Source organism: Gambusia affinis, linkage group LG06 (genome assembly GCF_019740435.1).
Source record: "Gambusia affinis linkage group LG06, SWU_Gaff_1.0, whole genome shotgun sequence".
NCBI lineage: Eukaryota > Metazoa > Chordata > Actinopteri > Cyprinodontiformes > Poeciliidae > Gambusia > Gambusia affinis.
The window spans coordinates 9,430,731-9,457,631 of record NC_057873.1 but is presented as its reverse complement, the minus strand read 5'-3'; the positions used below and the strand labels follow the sequence as shown (position 1 = coordinate 9,457,631).

The 26,901-nt window shown below is 39.8% G+C and overlaps 1 protein-coding gene across 1 annotated transcript in view; it reads left to right on the top strand.

The window, feature by feature from the left end:
* The window catches only part of LOC122833286 (SPRY domain-containing SOCS box protein 4-like), a 36,189-nt gene extending 10,414 nt beyond the window's left edge, over positions 1-25,775 (top strand). Inside the window, exons 2-3 of the mRNA XM_044120753.1 lie at positions 6,552-7,437; positions 24,521-25,775. Coding sequence (XP_043976688.1) covers positions 6,729-7,437; positions 24,521-24,648 — 837 coding nt within the window. The 5' untranslated portion in view covers positions 6,552-6,728 and the 3' untranslated portion in view covers positions 24,649-25,775. The remainder of the gene's footprint in view (positions 1-6,551; positions 7,438-24,520) is intronic.
* Positions 25,776-26,901: the final 1,126 nt, after the last annotated feature.

Below are 26,901 nucleotides of genomic sequence, written 5' to 3'. Positions count from 1 at the left end.
ACTCTCCTGGCTGGTCAGTGCGTTCTGACCTCCTTCTGGATGACGCATTGAAGAGCAAGTATTCCCACTATTCTACTTGGCTGCTGTGATTACATTTGTATCGCTTTGTGAAAATCACCTGACTTAAAGCAATGTCTCTATGGTAAGATGCCACTTCTGTGTCTTGGCCCTTTGTGTTTCTAGCAGATCTTTCTTTAAGAAATGACAAGGCGTCTCGACAGTTACGGCATAATTGGTGTATGTCAGCTCTGAATAAGTGTTTTCTTGTTGGGCGTTAAGTCATGTGGTGTTTTTTTTTTTTTTTTTTTTTTGTATCATGACTTTTATCTCTATTTTCATCATCAGGTGACTTGTTTGCTTTCTCCTCAGCAAAGCTTTTGATTGTTTTGTATTTCAGCACAATGTTTCACACACTCGTGTGTTGGTGTTGCTGGACTTAACTATTTTTTGTTTGGTTGCGCTCTTGAGATAGAAACCTTTTTTCCCAGCCCTGGAACACCTGCAAGACTGAGTCTAAGCTTCTAAGGTCTCACTGGCGGTTTAGTTGATTCACTTACACTGGTCAATTATAGTCATTGGTTTTGCTCCCAGATACAATAACAAATTGAAGATTTAGATATCTGATAATGCCAAGTCTCATTTACTACTTCATTACTCTTAACAAAAGACTATTCCCTATCTATACTTATACTTTGTATTGTTAATGGCCAGTGAAAATAACATGCTATATTTAATCTCTTACACATTCTCCAAAAAATGGTTAACTCTCTTAGGAAAACTGTATCTGACATCAAACATTTAGCTACAGTTTTTGGTAAACTCCATCTTTTTTCCTGCAGAAGATTTAATGCTGAACAGTCATCAAAACAGAGTAAGGATCATGATGTTAAACGATTTAGCTGACTGTGCCACATCAGGATCCTTACTCTGTTTTGATAAGACTTGTTGTTCATTCAGCTCAGAATATTTCAATGTGGTTCAAATTGGGAAAAGTTGGTCTGCTTTATAAACTTGTGGTGTAAAATGTGATGAGTTTCTCAGCTGCTCTTTTTGCGGCCTTTACTCACCAAAAGCTCTCTGTGGATATGAACCTGGGCAGCATGTTGCATCAGACAGACGGAGCTGCAGAGGCCAATATAGCCTCTTTTTCAATGTGAGCATTGTAAATGGTAAATAACACCAAGCAATGGAAAAACCAACGCTCAATAGGTTACCAAACTGTCCATAACACATTCAAGTCAGACCAACCAGAGAGATCTGGATTTGAGTTTCATAGTGAATACAGATCAGACCTTGATTTGATCATCTGACATGTTGGCATAAAATATTAAAAGATGGAGGGGGCTAATAGTGATTATATATAATATAATCTTTATTGACCTGGAGTATTTCACTTCAGCCACTTGAAGTGATTTTTGTAAATTACTCTATTTAAAAAAATGCCTCTTAGTTGATTATCTCTTAATTTACAATCTTATTGCATATAAAGAATCTGGAAGTATGCCTTGGTTTTCACTTTTTATTTTCAACTGATTTGCCTTTCCACTTTGTGTCTCCACTAATTTGTGTCTGAGAAACATCACCTGTGTTCGATTTGGTTTCTACAGACTCCCTCTCAGACTCGATGCTCTGCGTGAAGGCCATATACTGCAATCTGCCAAATTCATTGCATACCCATTTCCGAGTGCTTCACTGAGGGTTTAGTTGCAGTCAAACAGAGTAAATGAGAGATGGAAAAACAGAAATTTCATTTTGCATCACCCACACCTGTGCTTCTCTGCTATTTTGAAAGTATAGCAAACCAGTATCATGCAGTGACTGCTGCATCTGAAAACCTTAAGCATAATTTTAGCTGGGATCCCTGCAGAAGATGGTTAAAAATATATCTATGTTTTCTGTGTCCTGCCTTTTTTAAAAAGATATTTAATATACTATTAATAACCTCCTAAAGAGTTCTCTCTCAATTTCTTTTCGTCTTTTATTGTCTTTAAGGTTATGGGGTGACAGGGACTTTGTCATTGGGCAAGAAGCAGGGTATTTACTGGACAGGTGGCCACTCCAACAGGGATCAAAAAGTCATGAAGACATTCTTGCTGGGAGCCACAATCTGCATCACATTAATTTTGCACCTGTAGATTTAATAAGTTCAGAAGAAACAACCGTTCCAGTCAACTATGAAGGCATTCAGACTGAAAATGCAAGTTGGGATAGAGATGTTTGTAAAAGTGGTCTGTTCGGTTCATACTGATGACATCTGCTTTTACTTGATGGCTCCCAGTTAGTGTTGAAAGGCAACATAGAAATTTAATAAGCTCTCACAGAGTTCATGATCCTGTCTAACCTCAACAATTTTACTGTCTAATTTTATTCTGTTAAACTTTTAAGTTTGAATGCAACTAAGACATTTTTTATTCCAAACATAAATGGGTCATTATTCCCCGTAATTTGATTTTAAGTGTAGAATGTTGTTAAATATGTGAACCGGAGTGCTCTTCGCCTCTCATGACCCTGGCTTTGCTGTCCAACTATAACTCAATGCCTTGCTACTGCATATGAACTCTTTCAGAGTTGTTTTCCTGTCTGTAATGCAATGCAGCCAACTGTAGTGGTGCGCTCATTTCTTTTAGACTGGGAATTCAGAATTTTTGAGTTCCAACTACAAATAAAATGCACCATTAGACCCCAAATCTCAGAGGAGTTCAAAGGAAAGTTTCATGGATGCAAAGCAGGAAGAGCACAGGGAGGGTAGAAAGATGTCCAAAACATCTCTTCCATCAACCATAATGTGCAAGGATCATTTCCCCATCTCAGTCTCTCTGCCCTGTTTTCTAAACATGCAACCAAGCAAAGATTTTAAAGTGTGGCAAAATAAAATGGGGTGAATTAGCAGTGATTGCCAACTGCTGTCATGGATGGCATGTTACTGAGGAAACTGATTACTCCACAAATTTGGTAATGAATAATTATTGGTATTGAGCATGTCATGTCGTGGGTGGTTGGTTAACAAATTATTTTAATTTCTAGTATTTTCAGTCAGGAAACATTTAAGAATTGCTAATTGTAAAGATCCAAACTGCCTGTAGCAGCAGATCAAATTTTTCTGCAGAGGTTCCACTCTGTTAATCTACATGGTGAACTGACAGATGTTTTAGGTTGAAGCAGCTGTATTTATTTCGGAGCATGAACTCTAAAAACATTTCAGCTGGAGAGCTGAATTTAGTCTCTTCACATGCCAAATGGTATTTCCTCATTCCATTTTATTTATTTATTTTTTACTTTTCTGTCAGGGCCTCTGCATCACCTATACATCACCTGTCCAATCAGTGTATTTAGTTGACTAAATGCTCTAGCTTTGTGGAATTTCACCTTCCTTTGAACACATTTGAAACAATATTCACCACAAGTTGACAGTTCAAACGTGTCAAAACGATTCTGAGGTCTTTTTATAATGCAGTGTACCTCAACCTGCTGTCTCAATTAGTAACAATTATAGTTACAACACAGTTCTGAATGAAACCTTGTACACATGTAGAAAAGGACTGATTAAATGAAAGCCACTGATTTAACAGATTCAGACACATAATGTAAAGTTAAACATGTAATTATAAGCTTGAGGTTAGAGAGATGGAGGTTTCTAAGCCACCTACACTGATCAAACCTGGCACGGTGAACATTGTTTTTGCTAATGGGTTTATTGTTTGTACAACATATTGTTCAACAAAGTTGTAGTATTGTGTTGCTCTAGAAGTTCTCTCCACAGACGTTGTTCATATAGTCATTGCGCTTGTGTGCTTATGAGATGAAACTAGGCATGACCAGAAGTTGCTGTCCATCAAACACCGTTGATGTTGCTTTAATGGTTGACATTCACCAGCTGAAAAACCGTTTTTTTTTGTTGACTCCATCTAGTATACCAAAAGAGTCCCGTTAGAGACAATCCACTTCTCTCCTCTTCAGTTTTTCAACCTGTCTATATTGCAGGGTGAAAAAAAGTTTGATTTAAGGTTGATGATGTGCTTTAACTTTTCTAGATTTTTAGTTTCTGTCCTTGACCTAGGCTCAAAGTGAACAAATGTGCATTGACACAATAAGCTGCTTACTATAAGAGTGCATTTGGAAGGGTACAACTCAATGAACCCTCAATGTAATAAGTCAAAACCAAATAAGGCAAACTCTGAAAACCCAACTTAAGAATAGCTGTATGGACTGTCAGTCCTGACAGAAAAACACTCTGACATGATCTCCTGCAGTGTAAAGCCATTTAGAACCATGTTGCAGGGTTGTTGCATTTTTAAAAATGCCCCATTGGTTCTCTAATAACTGTGGTTAACATTAGTTTGTGAATTATCGGTTGAGAAACTGAATATTTGATTCGTGTTCTGTCTTCAGTAGAGAGAAATGCAGAAGTCACTCTCTGTGTTGCAGTCCAGTCATAAGACAAGGTCCAACAAATGATCCTCAGAGATTGTGATGTCTGATTATTCTGAGTCCTGCTGTTGTCCATTTGTCATGGTGGATTTTTTTCTCTTTCCTGAATTGCTCTTCTGGTTTCACCTATGAATTTTAAGATATCCTCAACCTAAAAATTTGAATGTTTCAAAGCTTATGGTATGGCCAATAAAGCTAGAAAGTGTATTAATGCTAGGGATTGATGAGGGATTTTTTCTAGCATTCAATTTCTATTTTGGGTTTACTTTTTTATATAGATATAGACAAGTTTATGCAATTCTGGATCTTTTAGGAATTCTTTTTTTTTTTTTTTTTTTTTTTTAAGAAATTTCAAATCATTTTGGATAAAATGCTAAGTCTTTAATTTTGTCCTTTTCTGAGCTTTTCAAGCTGTTGTGAAATGTCTCAACCTATTTAAATATTTTGCCATGTAGCTGTACACTGTGGGAAAAGACTCAATCTTTTGTGAAATGACTCAAAGCTTTTATTCTATATTTCCTTTCTGCATTTTCCCCCACAGCCATTTCAAATTGTGGGCAGCGCTCAGCCCTTCTTATAGCAGCATTTGCAAAAACCTTTGAGCTATGTCTGCCAAACCGAGAGACGTGTGACTGTCTTAGACAGGACATTTTTGAAATGCATAAAGCAATGAATTTGCGTGCCACAGATTTTCCTGATCAACATTAAATATCCTAATCTTACACTGTACTTTAAGCATGGTAGATAAGAATTTTATAAATGCAATACATTTTGGTTACAAATTTTCATAGTTTGAACTAAATGTAGCCCCTGGCTTTTTCATATCTGTGACCGTAAGAAGAAATCACTCACCATTTTAGTTTTTTGGGTTTTTTTTTAGCAGAAACTATCAATACATGTTAACTTTGAGGGATTTAAAATGATTGGGTTAATTCCAGTCACTGTACTTTCCCTGGAAGAACCATGTGGAGTTTCCTCTGAAACAGCAGGGGATTGTGAAACCTTAGAATGTTTGCAGAGCGGACAAGGAGTTCTGTTGGTGCAGCAGGTTTAAAGCAGCTTTGTCCTAAACCACACTGCACTCTGTATGTTAGGAAGTAGTCAGTGGCCCTTAGTTTTTTCTTCAAGCTAAGCTTGATGTCTTTTTCTTATACAACATAAATGGCTTAACATTTGAAGTTCATAGTAGATAGAGTTGTGCAGAGGACTTAATGTTTAGATGAATTTGAAGCAATCAGTGTACAACCTAGTAACTGAATAGTAATCAGCTGGTTTGAGAAAAATTATACCAGCCTCAACTAAAAGTACAATTGCTTGTTAATTATTCATTAATTGTTTCCCTCTTCAGCAAAGAAACAATTGATCCTAAAGTATTTTTTACTTATAACAATGATGTTTGTAATATTTTTAATTTAAAATGTATTTTAATTTTGTTTTGTCTTTTAAGCAATTTCAGTTATCTCATCACTCATGGGAAGAATCTTACTAAAACAAAACTAATGCCTAGGAACAAAGAGGATGTTGGCAGTAGGCTTTACATGGTCCAACAAATAAACATTAAATTAGTAGCTTCTGTTTAAGTCATTATTGCAAACAGTGTTGTATCTTTTTGTTGTTTTGATTGTTATAGAGCAATATGTGTAACACAGATTTACTGATTAAGCAGTAAGTCTGAGAATAAGCTCTGTCTTCTCCAATAGAGCTTGGAGTCAGATCCCCAACAGACATACAACCTGACAGCTTATCAGTTGAAGTTTTAAAGTGTGGTTACCTGAGCAAGAATGAAGAGTGACGCTCCTTCAGTTTCCATATCGTGACTGTGCAGAAATATTTCCAAACAACCACATTGTTCTGTCTTGTAAACAAAGGAAAGTTAGACCAGTCAACTGACATAGTGCAACAGGAGGTGATGAAGGGTTGAAGCCGAGTTAGTCTGTGCGCTATACAGCCTGCAGAAACCCTAGCCACTCTGTCACACGGTCTGTCATTAAAATGACTTAAACTGTCTGAAGGAACATTTTCATTTTAGGCTAAAAACAATGCCCCTCTAATGGGCAAACTGTTTATTCTTGATTTACCAATTCAGAACAAAAAATTAGGATCATGTCTCTGTGTGTTTGCAGGGTTGTGGTCCCCTCAGGCTGAAGACTGTGTATGCCTAGCAGCATCTTTCCACACTGACCTCGCATCATCTCTGTGCGCCCATGAGGTAACGTACGGACCTACTGGCCCCTCATCACCACCCTTTGTCCATCCTTTTCCCTCCCCTCTACCCTTTCCTCCCTTGAATCCCCTAAACCATGGGCCAGAAGATCTCTGGCAGCATCAAGTCAGTGGATGTACGTGGGGAGCCTTCGTATCGGCCGGTGCGTCGTGAACTACGAGGTCCGGATTTCTGTCGGCCCCCCAGACTGGATTTACTACTCGACATGCCACCAGCCACTGCTGAGACACAACTTCGCCACGCCTGGAATTCTGACGATCGATCGCTCAATGTCTTCGTCAAGGAGGATGACAAGCTGACTTTTCACAGGCACCCCGTGGCTCAGAGCACAGACTGCATTCGAGGGAAGGTTGGCTACACCCGTGGCCTACATGTGTGGAGGATTCACTGGCCGGCCAGACAGCGAGGCACCCATGCTGTAGTAGGGGTGGCTACTGCTGAAGCACCTTTACACTCGGTTGGTTACACAGCCCTAGTAGGCTCAGACTCGGAGTCCTGGGGGTGGGACCTCGGCCGAAACAGACTTTATCATGATGGAAAGAACAGACCTGGTAACTCTTCTGTGCCCACATACCCCAGTTTTTTGGAGCCAGATGAGTCGTTTGTTCTCCCAGACTGCCTCACAGTAATACTGGACATGGACGAAGGGACGCTAAGCTTTATGGTGGATGGACAATATCTAGGAGTGGCCTTCAGGGGCCTAAAGGGAAAGAGACTGTATCCCATCGTCAGTGCAGTCTGGGGGCACTGTGAAGTATCAATCCGCTACGTCAATGGACTAGATCGTAAGTAAAAGTGTTAACTGGATAAAGGTGTTGTTTAAAATTATTATTTTTATTAAAAAATTTTTTTTTAAGTTATTGTTTTGGCAGTAAATCAGGCTCGTTTCCGGTGAGAGTTGGAGTCCTCCAGGGCTGCCCTTTGTCACAGATTCTGTTCATTACTTTTATGGATGGAAGTTGTAGGCGCAGCCTCAGCACCATTTTGATTGCCTTTGGATTGAATCTCTGCTTTTTGTACATGATGTGGCCCTGTTGGCTTCATCAGGTTGCTGCAGATGTTTTTGTGATCTGAGGCTCTCGCTGGAGCGGTTCGCAGTCGAGTGTGAAGTGGCCGGGATGAGGATCAATGACTCCAGATCAGAGACCATGATCTTGAGCCGGAAAAGGGTAGATTGCCTTCTCCGGGTTGGGGGTGTTTCCTGCCCCAAGTGGAGGAGTTTAAGTATCTCGGGATCTGGTTCAGGAATGAGGGAAGAAGGGAACAGGAGATCGACAGGCGAATTGGTGCAGCGTCTGCATTGTAGCGGGCACTGTACTGATCCGTCGTGGTGAAGGGAGAGCTGAGTTAAAAAGCGAAGCTCTCAATTTACCGGTCGATCTACGTTCCCACCCTCAACTATGTTTATGAGCTTTGGGTCATTACGGAAAGAACAAGATCACAGATACAAGCAGCCGAAATGGGTTTTCTCCATAGGGTGTCTGGGCTGTCCCTTGGAGATGGGGTGTCCTCTGGTCAGGATGCCTCCTGGATGCCTCCGTGGTGAGGTGTTCCAGGCACGTCCCACAGGGAGGATGCAACGGGGAAGACCCAGGACACTCTGGAGAGACTGTCTCTCGGCTGGCCTGGGAACACCTTGGGATACCCTTGGAGGAGCTGGAACAAGTGGTTGGGGAGAGGAAAGTCTGGGCCGCCCTTCTTAAGCTGCTACCCCTGCGACCCTACCCGGATAAGTGGAAGAAGATGAATGGATGTTTGTTTTGGCTTTTTTTCCCCTCTGTTAAGGTGCCAATTTGTAATTATTTATTTTAATCACAGATCCACTTTTTTCACTTTCAATACTTGAAATGCTGAATTAGCTTAAAACGTTTTCTTTTTAAACACATAAATGAATTACAAATTTATTTACTAATTCTGTACCAGTACAGCACTTTTAAATCCACCAATAGTTTTGGAAGCTTGTCAAACATCTAAATACACAACTTTAATTTGTTAGTGCAATTATGGTATCACAACTTTAAAAGTAATATAAACTCAAAATGACAAAAACAGTTGGTTGGCTATCTTGGTCAAACATATAAAACAAACTGCAACAAATTTTCTTGTGATCCAGAAAGTGCCATTAGAAAGTCTAGGCATGATGTAAAATGAATAAAGCATGATGTCTCTCAGGGCAGAAAGTATAGAATTAGACTGATTAGAGCTGCCTTTATTGATTGGGCACATTTTCACCAATGCCTGATCTGCATCGGAATCAATGCAGATGTTATTGGATCTGTGCTTGTCTTAATTTATTTGAATTTTTATTGGAACTTTTTAGCATATTTTTTGCCAACAACGGATAACTTTAAGGCATGTATATTTCAGTTTCATATATGGTTCATTATAATCACTCCACCAAGGAATGCATTACATCACATTGCACTTGTTTTCCTAATCTTTACCCCAAATAAGAAGTCCTTGGCCTTTTCCCATTTATCATTTCCCATGATTCTTAAAGAGCTGAGCTAAAAAGTGAATAATCTCTGATAACTGGTAGTAGTGCAAATTGTGAATCTGAATCTGAGCACTGTTCTAGTGCTGTTTTGTACTGGTGCATGGTCACCTTGAACGGTCTGCATTAAGTTAGATGACTCACTGGAATCCAGCCTTGTACAGATCAACTGCAGTTGTTTGCCTCAGTGAACCTTCTTGATCAGATTTACAGCCACCTGCTAAATAGCCTCCAGTGCCTTGCATGTTTTGTGTGGAAAGGAAATTCTTCTTGCATTGCAGAAAGTCTGTGTCAACTTGACCTTTTCTGTGTTTTTCTTTCCCATGCTGCTTTTCTCCCATTTTGTCTGCTCCAGCTAGTGGAATTGTCAAAGTTTCGCAAGAGCAATCATTGTAAATCTTGCCTCGCTGTATGGCTGTGCGCCACAAACCTGTGGTGGGGACAGCAGACAGTCTAGTCCTGGAGGATGTCCCAGTGTGTCACTAAGATTAACATCTGGAGTTGTTTGGCGGGAAGCCCTACATTGTAGGTTTACTCGCCCTCTTTTGCATGATATCAGCCTAAGTCTTATATTTAGTATTTCTGTTGACGGTGCTTTGCAAAGGTTTTCCTACCCTCTTTTTTTGATGTTACAAACACAAACTTCAGTGCAATTTCTATATTTTTGTGAGATCAACACAAAATAATATTTTAGTATTCTATCGATTATCCTTATGATTAATCAAGTAATCCAGGGGTGCCCAAAGTCGGTCCTCGATGGCCGGCATACTGCACCTTTTAGTTCTCTCCCTGGTAGTACCAACAACCTTTTTAGCATGTCTGTGTTCTTTTTAGGCCTCCTAATGAGCCGTCATTTTATCCAGGTGCATTAAACCAGGGAGAGAACTAAAACATACATGATGGCGGCCCTCGAGGACCAACTTTGGGCACTACTGGAGTAATCAGATTTTAAAAAAAGATAAAACATTGGTAAATCTAACATAACAACATTACTATCTCATATCAACATCAGTCCAATTTTTCACATTTGAGCTTCTCTAACAATATATTTTCTGTGGCTTAGAAAATGAACTCGTAACAATAATAGCTCACTTTTCCAAGTTAACATGAAGAAAAGTTATACAAAAATCTGAAATTATATTCAATTTAATAATAAAGAGGCAGGCTCACAAATACGCTTAAAAGAAGGTCTATACTCTAGCTTTTGGTTTATGTATTCATCTTCAGTGAGTTAACAAATTAACTATCACCACGCCCAAACATTTATAGCTTTTGTGCCCACATTAGCGTCGGGATTTGACATCTTTGTTCGTCACACTCAGAAACGCATCTCCCACAATGTTCTCCGCCACCAGTTTGTTGAGACCGGGATGATATGAAATGCATTTTGCGGTTCGTGGGTAAAGCTACACTTACGTTAATCATCTAATGCACAGCTGGCTGCAGTGTACAGTCTATCCGCTCACCTGTATAAATACACCTGCAGTACTCTTCCCCGCCGTTCGCTGTGAACACTGGCCACCAGCAAGCAGCTCTGGGAGGAGAAAAAAACTACAATACTGCCATCGCGCCAGTCATTTTAAGGATGTTACATTTTTGAAAAACGACAAAGACCCAGACAATATGAATCCATCCCAAATGAAATCCACTGCAATCTAATCAGTACATGTAGCTTCCCTGTGTGGAAAGTCTCAGATGTTTTTAGAGAAAGTTGGTGAACTCAATAAAATGGTATGGCATAAATACAAATTTGGACATTGCCCTGTTAAAGTCAAGAAGTCCATGGAGGCCTCTGCTGGTATAATGGTGGCAGGCTGGGTCAAACCAGTTTACACCTGATTGGGGAGGGGTGACATCCTTGTCCTCCTTTTGCAAATGAATCCTGTTTGACCCACTGTCATTGTGTTCTCTATCCTCCCACCTGCTTTTTAACAATCTCTTTTCTTCCTCTTCCTTTTCATCACTAATCCTTTCTTTCAGTAATTAAAAATCTAGTTGTGGTGGCAGGTTGCTGTGGAAACATTTTAGCTGACTTGTGTGGCTTGATGGGCCTTTTAATTGGGGCCTGCCCCATAGCAATGCATAAGGAGAGCAGTGACTGACTTGCGAAGCAAGTCAGTCACTGCCTCCATGCATTGCATGGCAGGCACCTATTATTCTACACCCAATAGAACGCCTCTTTATTATTATTATTCTTAACTTCTTCTTCCGTCAACCGGAATGCGGCTCGCACCGCTGCGAGCCCACCCACAAAAGTGGTATCAAAACGTGCGGCCCGGCCCCGGCAGGTGTGCTATTATTTTTATAAGGAATCGGACTTACGATGGCGACGTAAAAAGCGAAAAACGAGCAAAATTTCCAACTGCCGAAACGCAGAGCATAACTGACACCAACTGACGCTCCAGTAGAGTGAGAATTTAAGCAGATTTCTGAACCCAAAACAATTTTGAAATCGCCGTCACGCCCACAAATATCGCCCGATTGGTATCAAACTCGGTCATGACATTGATACGCATGCCTGCTCCGGTAAAATGTGTTCGATATTTCTCTAGCATTTACGGTTTTCTGTCAAGGTGCTTCAGAGTGAAATTATGGGACAGGGTAACTGACGCTCTCCCTGATTCACTTCCATGTATTTCTGAAAAGTTTCTGCACAATTTTTTGTCTCATCACTGCAATTACTGTGAATGAGGTAAAAATATGAATTGCGGTACTATCAGAGAAGACAAATAGCCCTCTTATACGCTTCAAACGGTTTTTGAATATGTATTACGGTTCCTGAACGGCAAAGGTTTGTTCGGAGTGCTTTTTCCATATTAATTGGCTGGGTGTCTCACAAAGATAGAATTTTTTTCCCCCCTTTCTGTCTCAAACACATATGACAGTAAGCAGCTGATCCATTACCATAGCAACGGAACACATGAGGCCAGAGCAGCTGATTTATGGGAGGACACTCTGGAATGAGCTGGCCTTTAGAACTACTTGTGTTTTGGGCATTTTATAACAGATTTTAACAAACCATTGTTACACACAGGATTATGTGTAATTTTTAAATAAAGCTTAATGGAAATTTCCCAATAAAAGCCCCAATATCTCTGTCAGGTGAGTGCAGAGCCGTAAGCCGCTGCAAAAATCTCTGCCTATATTATCTTTTCCTCTCAGGTTATGGCACTGGCTTGCGCAGCAAGCCAGTGCAATGGCATTAACCTTTGACCTAATGATATTAAATAGGACTATCAGAACACCATATCTGTAGTTCTAACTAACACTCAGTTAAAACAGAGCTTCCATTTAGAACTACTGGCTGTTTAGGCCAGTAAATAAGGAATTTAACCCAAACACTGTTAGGCATTGGATTAGTGTGAGCATTTAATATGAAGCTTATGTTTATTTTTCAAAATAAAAGCCTTCATATTGCCCTCAGGTTAATGCATCGCCGTAAGGCGATGCAATAATATTAGAATGCTTTATATTCTTCTCTCAGGTTAGGGATCTGCCTTGCGCAGCAAGGCAGTCAATTAAGATAATACTTTTACCTTAAATAAACTATTAGCTATTTTTCTTACTTATTAGTCATTTTAAATATACTGAATGGAGTAAATCAATTACAGAAAACATTCAAATGATACCCCACATGCTATTGGCAACACTTGGGTAAAGATATGTTTGGCCTGCTTTGATCAGAAAAACTAACTGCTTCAAACTATTAGGATTCCATCTCTCCCTGTGTGTTTCATTCTCATGACAGTTGAGCTGCTCTTTAGAACTACAAAGACTGAAGGTTAGAACTACAACATGGTGGAACTGTCAGTTACTACAGAGGAGGACTGAGCTGGCCTTTAGAACTACTTGTGTTTTGAGCATTATAGAAACGATTTAACACATTCACTGTTACACATGGGATGAGTTTGACCATTTCTTATGATGCTTACTGAAAATTTCAAAATAAAAGCCTTGGCAATTTTTACATCATATATTTGCTCATTTTTGCTTGACGTGATTGGTTTATCCAAAGCACTCTTAGACACTGGATTAGTGTGGGCATTTAATATGAAGCTTACTGCAAATTTCAAAATAAAAGCCTCAATATGCCCCTCTGGACAGTGCACGAGGTGCAATGATATCATTCTGCATTATCTGTTTATCCGAGGTTAGGGAACTGCCTTGCGCAGCAAGGCAGTTCATTAGCATTAGCCTTTTAGCTTAAATAAGCTATTACCTATTTTTCTTACTTATCTGCCATGTTTAGTATTCTGAAGGAATTAAGTAAATTACAGAGAACATTCTAATAATATCCCACATGCTACAGAGAGCATTCACGCTAACATTACCATTTTTGCTCATTTTAGCTTATACACTTACTTTATCATACTGAATGGTGCATGTCCAGTTTACTTAACATTCTTGTGATTCTATTGATTACATTGCAGCTTTCTTTAGCATTGATGCAAATTCTTAGCATCAGAACGCTGGGTCCAAACCGACGGGCACACTTTGGCAGGCCCCAGTTAAATTTCTTCAGGAATTTTCTAGTTATTACGTATTATTTATTATTCTTCCGTCACCGTTAATGCGGCTCGCATCGGCTGAGCCCACCCACAAAAGTGGTATCAAACGTATGCTCGATCCCGGGAGGGGTGCTATTACTTTTATAAGGAATCGGACTTACGATGGCGACGTAAAAAGCGAAAAACGAGCAAAATTTCCAACTGCCGAAACGCAGAGCATAACTGACACCAACTGCCGCTTTTTTAGAGTGAGAATTTAAGCAGATTTTTGACCCCAAAGCGATTTTGAAATCGCCGTCACGCCAAATATCGCCCGATTGGTATCAAACTTCGGTCATGACATTGATCGCATGCCTGCTCCGGTAAAATGTGTTCGATATTTCTCTAGCATTTACGGTTTTCTGTCAAGGTGCTTCAGAGTGAAATTATGGGACAGGGTAACTGACGCTCTCCCAGATTCACTTCCATGTATTTCTGAAAAGTTTCTGCACAATTTTTTGTCTCATCACTGCAATTACTGTGAATGAGGTAAAAATATGAATTGCGGTACTATCGGAGACAACAAATAGCCCTCTCATACGCTTCAAACGGTTTTCAAATATGTATTACGGTTCCTGAACGGCAAAGGTTTGTTCGGAGTGCTTTTTCCATATTAATTGGCTGGGTGTCTCACAAAGATAGAATTTTTTTCCCCTCTTTCTGTCTCAAACACACTGACAGTTAGCAGCTGATCCATTACCATAGCAACGGAACACATGAGGCCAGAGCAGCTGATTCATGGGAGGACACTCTGGAATGAGCTGGCCTTTAGAACTACTTGTGTTTTGGGCATTTTATAACTGATTTTAACAAACCATTGTTACACACAGGATTAGTGTGTAATTTTAAGTAAAGCTTAATGGAAATTTCCCAATAAAAGCCCCAATATCTCTGTCAGGTGAGTGCAGAGATGCAAAAATCTCTGCCTATATTATCTTTTCCTCTCAGGTTATGGCACTGGCTTGCGCAGCAAGCCAGTGCAATGGCATTAACCTTTGACCTAATGATATTAAATAGGACAATCAGAACAATAATGCATCGCCGTAAGGCGATGCAATAATATTAGAATGCTTTATTAGTCTTATCTTAAATAAACTATTAGCTATTTTTCTTACTTATTAGTCATTTTAAATATACTGAATGGAGTAAATCAATTACAGAAAACATTCTAATGATGCAATGGCATTAACCTTTGACCTAATGATAATAAATAGGACGACCAAAACGCCATAGTGTGGGCATTTAATATGAAGCTTATGTTTATTTTTCAAAATAAAAGCCTTCATATTGCCCTCAGGTTAATGCATCGCCGTAAGGCGATGCAATAATATTAGAATGCTTTATATTCTTCTCTCAGGTTAGGGATCTGCCTTGCGCAGCAAGGCAGTCAATTAAGATAAGACTTTTACCTTAAATAAACTATTAGCTATTTTTCTTACTTATTAGTCATTTTAAATATACTGAATGGAGTAAATCAATTACAGAAAACATCCTAATGATACCCCACATGCTATTGGCAGCATTTAGGTAAGGAGATGTTTGGCCTGCTTTGATCAGAAAAACTAACTGCTTCAAACTATTAGGATTCCATCTCTCCCTGTGTTTCACTCTCATGACAGTTGAGCTGCTCTTTAGAACTACAAAGACTGAAGGTTAGAACTACAACATGGTGGAACTGTCAGTTACTACAGAGGAGGTCTGAGCTGGCCTTTAGAACTACTTGTGTTTTGAGCATTATAGAAACGATTTAACACATTCACTGTCACATTCACTATCAGAACACCATATCTGTAGTTCTAACTAACATTCAGTTAAAACAGAGCTTCCGTTTAGAACTACTGGCTGTTTAGGCCAGTAAATAAGAGATTTAGACATTGGATTAGTGTGGGCATTTAATATGAAGCTTATGTTTATTTTTCAAAATAAAAGCCTTCATATTGCCCTCAGGTTAATGCATCGCCGTAAGGCGATGCAATAATATTAGAATGCTTTATTAGTCTTATCTTAAATAAACTATTAGCTATTTTTCTTACTTATTAATCAGAAAAACTAACTGCTTAAAACTATTAGGATTCCATCTCTCCCTGTGTTTTTCATTCTCATGACAGTTGAGCTGCTCTTTAGAACTACAAAGACTGAAGGTTAGAACTACAACATGGTGGAACTGTCAGTTACTACAGAGGAGGTCTGCGCTGGCCTTTAGAACTACTTGTGTTTTGAGCATTATAGAACCGATTCAACACAATCACTGTTACACATGGGATGAGTTTGACCATTTCTCATGACGCTTACTGAAAATTTCAAAATAAAAGCCTTGGCAATTTTTACATCATATATTTGCTCATTTTTGCTTGACGTGATTGGTTTATCCAAAGCACTCTTACACACTGGATTAGTGTGGGCATTTAATATGAAGCTTACTGCAAATTTCATAATAAAAGCCTCAATATGCCCCTCTGAATAGTGCAATAGCCTTTTAGCTTAAATAAGCTATTACCTATTTTTCTTACTTATCTGCCATGTTTAGTATTCTGAAGGAATTAAGTAAATTACAGAGAACATTCTAATAATGTCCCACATGCTACTGAGAGCATTCACGCTAACATTAGCATTTTTGCTCATTTTAGCTAATACACTTACTTTATCATACTGAATGGTGCATGTCCAGTTTACTTAACATTATTGTGATTCTATTGATTCTATTGATTACATTGCAGCTTTCTTTAGCATTGATGCTAATTCTTAGCATCAGAACGCTGGGTCCAAACCGACGGGCACACTTTGGCAGGCCCCAGTTAAATTTCTTCAGGAATTTTCTAGTTGATCTTTGGAAGCCTGCTTCTTGGCCTTTGGATCACTACTGTTCACAACACATGATCATGCTGGACTTGATCTAAAGGCATGCAGATGGCATGAGTGGTTTAGTAGTTGCCTCTGAAATTGTGGAGGTGTGCTGGATATCATTGTCATGGTAACTACAGACAGTTGTATTACTAAAAAGATTCTATTCAGATTTTTCTCGGGTCGTGAGTACTTCAGGTACTTCTGTTTTCTCAATATTACTTCATATGGAGCCATATTGCAGAGTCTGCACAGTCAGACTTGTTTTGAGTTTTTATCTTTACTTCAGGAGAGCAGTAATATTGCAGAATTGACATGTTTTGACAACAGTTTGGACCAGTAGCAAAGCGTGTTGCAAGACCTTGACGGTGCTTGTTGGCAAACCTTTTCTTGCCAAATAGCCAGACATGTTAAAGCCCACAGAATGACGCAAAGTGTCATAATGAAAGTTTTGTGGTATAATGGAATTCAAAGTTGCCTCATCAAAACTTTCTGAAAAGATCAAAATTAGTTAACATTGTCTTGAAATGATGCAACATTCTTGGAGGATCCTCATGCAGAACAAAGGCCCCATATGTCACAATTCAAAATTACTTCATCTAACATTTCAGCAATTTTTGTAGGTCAGATGAACTTTGACAAAGCTGAAGTTTAGAATTCAGACTGTCAATCCATGCAGTGTGATGGGCAGTAGTTGGTGTCACTATTTTTTTGAGATAAAAAAGATACTTGGTGTAAACTTTTTTTTTTCTTTTTTTTTTTTTTTTTTTCCCTTTGGTTGTACTCAAAGACAACCAGCAAAAGAAGAAAGTTTAAGTTCTGCAGATGTGACTATTACATTATGTTGCTAATTCAGAAAGTAACATAATTAATCTATGATATCCTGTTATTCTGTGATTTAATTCGTTTTCAGAAATGGCTATAATTAACACTGAAGTTTTTTAGCGTGTTCTTTGCGTTTGTGTTGAAACAAATGTTGCCTTATAAACAAGACTTTAAATTTGAAACGATTTTGTCATAATTTGTGGCGATTGTGGTTGGAGTTCCTCCTGTAACTGGTGGGTTACCAGTCAGAGCCCTTCTCTGTTGTATTCTTGGGCAAGACATTTCACCTGCTTTGTGCCTGCTGGTAGTGGTCAGTGTTTCACTTGTGGCGCCGGTGCATGACAGTCTCACCTCTGTTAGACTACCCATGGCCAGCTGTGGCTACAGTGCAGCAGCTAACCAGCACTGTGTGAATGATTGAATGCATTGTGAAGAATTTTAGGGTCCTCTGGACTTTATCAAGCACTGTGGAAATACTGGCTAGTTACCATTTTTACGATAATTATTTTCCACTACAGGAAGAAAAATCCTAATCTTTTGTCCGTATTGTCCTGCTGTATTTATTGGTCATACTAATGCTGAAATCTGATGCTGAAGGATTTACAACAAGAACCTAATTCATGTAGTTATTTTGTTGGAATAACAGAAACCCTTCTGTTCCACTAGCAGAATGTTCATTTAAATGTGATTAAATGAACAGCTCTATTATAGTTGCTGTTGTCACTGCAAAAAATGAGTCAAGTGAAAGTTGAGCTGTCCAGTCATCATTGCCATTGTTGGGTGTTGCAGCTGTTCATCAGAGGACTGCTTGGATGCAGCCCATTGGTACAAATTTTGATCAATAAAATCCATTAAATCTGCTTTTACTGTCTTTGATTCTCACACCACAAATCTGTCAGTAGTGTTTGGTGTTAACCCACTTTCCCTCATCTCAAATATTGTCATATTGCCAATATCGCAACGGCATTATTTCATAATGCTGCAAAGCCCTGAACCTGGTGTCTATGTAGAACTCTTTAGCCAACTCTGGTATTGGGCATAGAAAGAACTTTTTATCAGCTTGGAGCTACATCAGTGTGTGATTGGCATTGCTTTCTACCTTAGTCTTTCCATAGTTGATATTCCAGCTCTGTGTGTTGGTGTTTCTCCATCCCTACTGGTTCTCTTGCTTATTTCTAACATCAATGATCTGATTCTGTCCATTCCTGAATATATCTCACATCCATTGCCCCCCTTTGACTAATTTGTGAAGAATTGTTTTTCATCTCGGGCGTTCCCACACCTTAAGGGTGATGCGTTCACCTGAGATCCTAAAACTGGGTCAGATGGTCCCAATAGTGTTGCATTAATATAATGCATAAGCATGCCTGAAGGTCTGTACCTGACACTGCTGCCTCAGTGCATCTTAATGAGTTGAGGCAGAAACACTGGGTAGGAGTTGGACGTAACTGGGTTGTGCCGTCTCATACATTGAGCTACTGTCTGAGCGACGCCCACATGACCTCTGAGATTCACTGATCTCCAAGTGTGAAAGTGAGAGGAATTGGAAGGAACTCGCACCACTCGGCTGTAAGCAATCTCACCTGACTGAGGACAGACAGACTGACGTCCCGCCATCACAGAGTCTATACTCCGTTCTTCTGCTTTGTTCTCAACGAGGTGCTAGGTGTGCTCGCCCACCAGCCTGCCTGGTCCAGTAGTGCATAAGATGTGCACAGTTTCTTTTCTTAAAGCACACTTTCCCACACTACATCATGTCTTTGGTGCCATAAAGCTGTCAGAAGGTCTCTCTGGCTGCTTCGGAAAAGATGTGAAGAGATGTGAGAAAGGGAAGCTTACATATATTGACAGCTGCATGATGGATTGGTGGAAAGGCCCCACCAGTCAACCTAAGAATGAGCAAGGATGAATTATTAAGCCTGCTTTTTCGTTCTGCGTCAGGTAGGGATTTCAGGTATAGAGAGAAGTGGCTGAGAACAGATGGTCTTCATTTTAATATTCATCATGATATGGGCTCCAAAGAATAAGCTGTGATTAATATCCAGTTGCATCTGATTTAGAATATTATTGCAGCAATGATCTGCTGTCTGTGAAGTAGGAGTACAGCAGAAATGTCAAATGCTTCCAGTCGACATTTCTAAGTGGCATGTGTTTTATCTGCTCTGACATGTCTCGATTAAAAGCTTGTGGTCTAAACCGAGCCCAACGGAAATGACTTGTTAATCACAACAGAGACCACTCACAGCACCACTACTCTGTCAGACCATTTGATGGAGCGTGCACCTCCCGTCGGTGCTCATCAATTTGTCTGACAGGGCCATTTGTCGCCCTAGGCAACCCTTACCATGGAGACCAGCTTGTGGTGGAAGCAGCAGTGATTGGCTGGTTTTCAGTCCGTAGGATCATCACCACTCTGCCGCCCTCAGGAGATCTCTGCCAAGTGACGCGAGTGTTTGTGGTAGCATCACCGCAAGCAACAATGATTCACCCCTAACGAGGAGATTGTGCATGGAGCGATAATTAACTTTGTTTCACCAGAGCAGGCATATGCAGCACTTAAGCTGTGCTACGTTAGTCGGAAAACTTGTCCTATGCGAACAGCTCTTGGAAAACAGAAATTCGATTATTCCACTAGCAGAATGGAGAACTTCTCATCATTGATGTGAGGATATTTTCACCACACATCTAAGACAGTTCTCTGATCTCTAGACTTCTAATGAACATGTGCATCTGTGATTTCACACTCTTTTTCTCATGAGGATGTGGTTGTCATGGAAACTTTCCATATGTTAGAGCTGTTTTAGCGATACTAGCTTCCCAAACAGGATGACAGGGGGACAGTGTTCTCAGGATCTATTTGAGGACAAACTTGATCCGGTTAACAGGTGTTAGCTGGAGTCTGAGTGATGGAGATCTGCTTGTTCTTTTAGATTTTTGTAAAGATTTGGAGCAAAATTGGGAGACCAATTTTATCTGTTGTAATTGTATCCTTTTATTTCTTCACCTACAGGGTGTCTGCACATCTTTAAAATGTCTTAATTTTTTTTTTCTCTGAAAAATAAGATCTTAAAATGCCCCAAATATTAAAAAAAAAATATATAGGTTGGCCTTAAATATTTTGGTCACAGTTCTTCAATTTTGTCGTGGCAATACTATTTAATCTCCAATTCTATGTAGGTTTTTCCCTGTGGGATATTCCAAAAGACGCCGTGGCATACATCTTCATTCACTGCGTTCTGTGACCCAAGCCAGTTAAAACTGTTAATTCTAGGTAGCTAGCTAGTTAGAGCAATATACTATGTGAGAAGCACTGCCAAGAGCCACAAAAAGATCCCAGAAATTTATTTTGTCCATCTGTGTGATTATAGGTCTTAAAATGTATTTATAATGGTTCTGAAAAGGTCTTAAAGTTTTAAGTTTCAATTTGTGGTACCTGCATAAACCCTCACTTAGTCTTTGCTCTTAGACCACATCCATGTGACTATTAATTATTACGTTATCTTCAACAAGTCCCTTCATGTTTCATTGTGTAAATCTGAATCAAAGTCCTTGCCTTCAAAGTTCCGTTAAACAAAGCGTGGCAAAAAGTTACTGAGTTCATCAGCGCATACAAGGAAAACAACAAGGTTAAGCATGAAAACAATCAGAAATCAGCTTCGAGTCCTGTTCAGACTAGAGTCCTGTTCAGACTAGAGTCCTGTTCAGACTAGAGTCCTGTTCAGACTAGAGTCCTGTTCAGACTAGAGTCCTGTTCAGACTAGAGTCCTGTTCAGACTAGAGTCCTGTTCAGACTAGAGTCCTGTTCAGACTAGAGTCCTGTTCAGACTAGAGTCCTGTTCAGACTAGAGTCCTGTTCAGACTAGAGTCCTGTTCAGACTAGAGTCCTGTTCAGACTAGAGTCCTGTTCAGACTAGAGTCCTGTTCAGACTAGAGTCCTGTTCAGACTAGAGTCCTGTTCAGACTAGAGTCCTGTTCAGACTAGAGTCCTGTTCAGACTAGAGTCCTGTTCAGACTAGAGTCCTGTTCAGACTAGAGTCCTGTTCAGACTAGAGTCCTGTTCAGACTAGAGTCCTGTTCAGACTAGAGTCCTGTTCAGACTAGAGTCCTGTTCAGACTAGAGTCCTGTTCAGACTAGAGTCCTGTTCAGACTAGAGTCCTGTTCAGACTAGAGTCCTGTTCAGACTAGAGTCCTGTTCAGACTAGAGTCCTGTTCAGACTAGAGTCCTGTTCAGACTAGAGTCCTGTTCAGACTAGAGTCCTGTTCAGACTAGAGTCCTGTTCAGACTAGAGTCCTGTTCAGACTAGAGTCCTGTTCAGACTAGAGTCCTGTTCAGACTAGAGTCCTGTTCAGACTAGAGTCCTGTTCAGACTAGAGTCCTGTTCAGACTAGAGTCCTGTTCAGACTAGAGTCCTGTTCAGACTAGAGTCCTGTTCAGACTAGAGTCCTGTCTAAATCTGGTCTTGAGAGAAGCTGCTGCTCCCTCTCTGTTGACTGCAGAGTTCCTGTAACGGGGACAGCAGTGATGGCTGAGGTCTCTTATTCCAGTCTGCTTCCATGCACGCTCCAGTTTGTTGTCGTCTTTGGGCCTTTTAATAGACTGTAGAGAGAAATAGTTTAGCCAGTCACAAAGGACTTGTGTTTGTGCTCATATTTTTTAATTTTGTTTATAAATTATTAATGCCTTAGACATTTAACTGTGTAGATGGACCTTTCTCAGGGCGCACATTTTGACTTGTCGCAGTAAGTGAAGCATGGATGCATTAATAATTTGCATCCTTCGTAATGGAGCGTTTGCACATGTGGTTTCATGACTAACTGGGAAATGGAAGGAAGGCTTAACAGCATGACGCACCGACTCATCCTTAATGTTACTGTTGTCACAAGTCAAAGCTATGTGCTGGAGTGAGAGGTCGCCATGGGGATAAACTCTATCATGATGAGATGAAGTTAAAATGAAGGTCAGTTTCACAAAAAGGCAGCAAACCAGGTTAAAATTCTCTAATTTAGATCAAATCTAAGGCTCTTATCCTTTGGAATAGTTAAAGAAACATGTTGCTCTGGTGCCTAAAGGCCAAAAGAGTATTGTGGAATTCAGTTCCCTGAAGGTTAACAAATTTTTTACGTTTTCATGCATGTGACCATGTCCTTCAAACTGCTTGTGAAACCGGTGCATCGGGGCTCTCCTCAGCCAGCTGGTGCATCCAGGTGGTGACGCTCGTTGCCGGTAAATGGGCAGCAGTTACAAGTCTGACATCCTGACATGACTTTCCTTTCAGATTCTGCTGGCACACATTATCCAAGGCCGTGTCGTGATGACATGCCAGACATCGGAGCTTATTAGTCCTGACAGAAAATGGCTTACAAAGACGTGTTTTATATAGTCATCAATCTTGCAACATTTCTACATCTTTATCATTTGATGTCATAAGTTCAGTCAACACACATTTATTTCAAAGTTGACAATTGTTGAATTATGCTTTTGTTGCAACGGCACATTTCTATGTTATCAGTGTGTATCTGTGCTCTTTATGGGCCTGTTACTTTGTTGCTGATGCACTGACATTCCTCTACTGAGGGAAAAATAGATTATTCTGTTTGCATTTCATGCATGCATATTTTAATAGGGTGCAGTATATTGTAAGGGGATTTTGGGAGATGGAGCGACACAAAGTAGTGCTTGGATGTAAAATGTAGCTTTGCCCAGTAAAAATCTGAAAGTATTAGTAAGTATTCATCCCCTGAGTCAGTAGTTTGTAGAATGTTTTGCTGCAATTACAGCTGTTAAGCGTTTAAGTCTACACCAGCATTGAATATTTATATTCAAAGCTTCACAGAATTTATCTCAGTTGGATTGGATAGACTGTCTCTGAATATTCTACCCACAGATTTTCAGTTGGAATATATAGATTTTTTTGTAATTTTCTCTCAGGATTTCCTTGGATTCCCTCTGCAGTTACCCTCTTCCTGCTGCAGAAAAAAAAAGCATGATGCTGCCACTTCCGTACATGAGTCTTGATGGTGTCTTTGGAGTGATGCAAACTGATTAGTGTTTTTCATGCGGGCTAAAAATTCAGCTTCGGAGCGTCTTCCTCCACATGTTTGCATCGTGCATGGTTTGTGGTTAGCTGCAAATAAATATATTCCTATAGATTTATTTTTTTTCTTACCATTCTTCCAGAGATATAAAAGGATTTTTGAACGACATAACTGATAGCTGTCCTGTCAGCAGATTCTCTCACCTGAGCTGTGAATCTCTGCAGCTCCTCCAATTACCACAGGCCTCTTGTGTGTTTCTAAAAAAACTTTCTCCTTGCCCAGCCTGCCTGTCTGTAAGACTGAATGATGGATTGATCAACACTCTGAGATTATCATAGTTCAAGATTCTTTAAGAACCTAATCTGCTTCAAATTTTTCCACAGCATTCTGCTTGACTATACAGTAAAGAGTGCCAAATTATAATAAATTACATAAACTCTTAAATCAGTTATGATTAAACAATCAGACACACATTTCTTTAATTTGATGAGTTTGATGGGTGGAGTTGACATTTAATTAAATCATGATATCCTTCAGCTCAGAGAATTTACTGAAGCATCAATTAAAACAAAAATTAAATCAATACATTTATTTCAGGCACATAGTACATTTAATAAACTAAGACTAAGACTGCACTCTTCAGTCTCCATAGTTGTCCTCTTTGCTGTTTTGTTGTCTTTATGTTTTGTTCGCTAACAAACCTTTTATGTCTCTAAAGGACAGCTGAATTTATACTGGGATTAAATCACACAGTAATGAACTCTTTGGTGTACCTGTGAAAAATGTTTACGTTTATGGTTATAATATACTTTTGTGATATCTGTAGTAGAAGTGATCATTTTTGTCATCTTACTTGATTAGATTTTTGTCCCTACATCTTGGTGGTTGAAGCTCCCTCTGTGAGCCATATGATGAACTCTCTGCATGGCTCCAGATCTCATTATGTAAATGTCTGAATGAGGCTCTGAGGTCAGCTGTGGGTGTGCGTGTGCGTGTGTGTGTGTGTGTAGGAACTGTGTTATGTAGTCTAGCTGTAATCAGTTCTAGTTTTCTTAGAATTGGACCCAGAGGGGGCTTTCTGTTCTGTTTGGACCCTAACTACTGCTCTCTCCTGTCCCTCACAGCGGAGCCCCTTCCCCTCATGGACCTGTGCAGACGAGTAGCTCGACTCGCTCTGGGTCGGGAACGCATCCATCACATTGAGACGCTTCCGCTGCCGCAGACCCTGAAAAACTACCTCCAGTACCAATGACTGCTCTCCTCTACATGCACATGCGGGGATCCAGGGAGCGAAATGCAGAGGCCCACCTACTGCCTCCAAACTGAACATAAGAAATCTGCTGATGTAACACATCGACGTTGACCCGAAACAGGCGGTTAGGAAGTGCTAGAAGCGGGGGATTGTTTACACCTTTAGGATGTTTTCAGTTTGGATGTCATCTCTTGGTTTTTAACCTTTTTTTTTTTTTTTTGGACATTATTATTATTTCAGTGGTTATATTCTCTGCCTTTTTTCACTTAGACATTATTAACGGAGCTGATGAGATCATTTGATTGGCATCAAGCTGACATAAAGAAGTCGAGCCCTAGTCGGCGCGGCCTTACGCAGTGTGGTTTACACCGACGGTCTGCTCTGCACATCCTCTTTGAGGACGCTTCCTCTCAGACGTGTTATTTATATTTATGTTCCCAACAACACAGTTGGCTCCTGTGGGGACAAAACACTCCTTGCAAGCCATAGGAGAGAAAGAGAGAGAGAAGGTAAGGGAGAGTGCGTCTTCACACACTTGCTGTTCTATTTGTGTTAATGCGCACACACGGATCACATATATACACATACAGTGTATGGAAACGTAGCCTGCACTGTCGGTAGCAAGATCACGATGGTGTAGAACATGGCACCTCCAAACTGGTCTGAATGTTTAAAATCTGCTCTCTCCTGTCGGCGGTTCTCTCTCCATGCGTCTCTGCCACTTCCTGCTAGGTTGAGATTTTTAGGTTTATTGAACTGGAAGGGCTGCAGATGCAGTTATCCTGCTCTCTCGCTCTTAAGCAGAAGATGAAGCTGTGTCTTCAACTGCTAATGTGCCTGCTCCGTCACAGTAAGCATTCAGATAAAAAGCACACTAGATTCTGTCACAACACATTTTTTTTTTTTCTGCTACAAAGTTGGAAATGCTGCTTTTTTAAAAATATGTATGTTTCATCATCTTACTGTTAGTTTTTATCTGAGATTTACTACTTTTTTTTTTTAAATAAATTTTTGAATATGTCTGTGGGACATATCTCGCATGCATAGGTTTGAAGAATGTGCTACCATGAAAATGTTTTTAAATGTAAATAAAAATAAAACTGCTAAACAAACACTGGCTCTGTGGGATTTTATGTTGAATATCAGGGTTGGAGAAGATTTCTGTTTTTTGCAGCTGCTTTATAGCAGTCATTCTTCTGAACACAGCATTGATTAATATTGAAGCTTCATGACTTTGAAATTGATCTACTGGGAATCTTGTGCACTTTAACCAGACAGATGGCATCATGAGAAAAAGAGTGTGGAAATGTTGTAGCAATTTCTCAACAAATAAGACAAATACGAAGCTGAGTAAAAAGGAGTGTTTCAGGAATACTGCCACATTTTTCTTTTTTTTTCCAGCAGCCATCACAATAAATTGTTTACCACAGGTATAAAGTCGTCTTTATCCAAGGTGTGTCAGCTTGACTCATGCACAGCAAGAGTCAAGCTGTCAGGAGGGTTGGTCCAAAATTCAAACTGCACTAAGGTCATGCAGTTTAAAAGGCATATTATACCAAATACAAAGGAAACATTAACTTCTGATTTTGAAAAATATAAAAAGTCTCATTCTGGCCATTGAGCAAAAGGGTTTTAAAATGGGAATTCTACTGCAACAAGAAGTTATTCAGTCTTGGTTGTCGTTAACTGAGGAGAAATCATTGCTGCTGATCCTGGCTGTTTCAGAATCTACTGTCCACATGACAGAAACGAAGATGAGCTCAGAACCTCCAGCACAAAATCCATAAATGTTAAAGTGCAGCTTTTGTTGGTAACACCTAATCACCCTTAGAGGCATCCTCTGCTTTTAGCTGCATGGGAGAGAATGATGACAACTGCTAATGCAAGACAACTGATGGATGTGCATATTTAATGCTTCAATAAAAACGTCTAAAATGTGTTGAGGCAGACTTGAGTGATTAATGACTTGAGAAAGTGGTCATTAACACTCGGATGGAAGCGTAGGAATGCAATGCAAGTTTCAGCAGACTAGATCAGCTTAAAACTCTCTTCTCCCATTGATCCTCAGTTGTAGAATGTCTCCCTCAGCATGCAGAGCTGCTCAATAATGCAAGTACCGGCCTTTTAAAGGATTATTGAACAGAGCCTGAAAGGTGAAGCGCACAACTTGTCTGATTTAGTTCGAAGTGACTCGACTTAATCCATATTTAGGTTCCTCCTAACATTGAACTTTCACTTTAAATTTACCATACT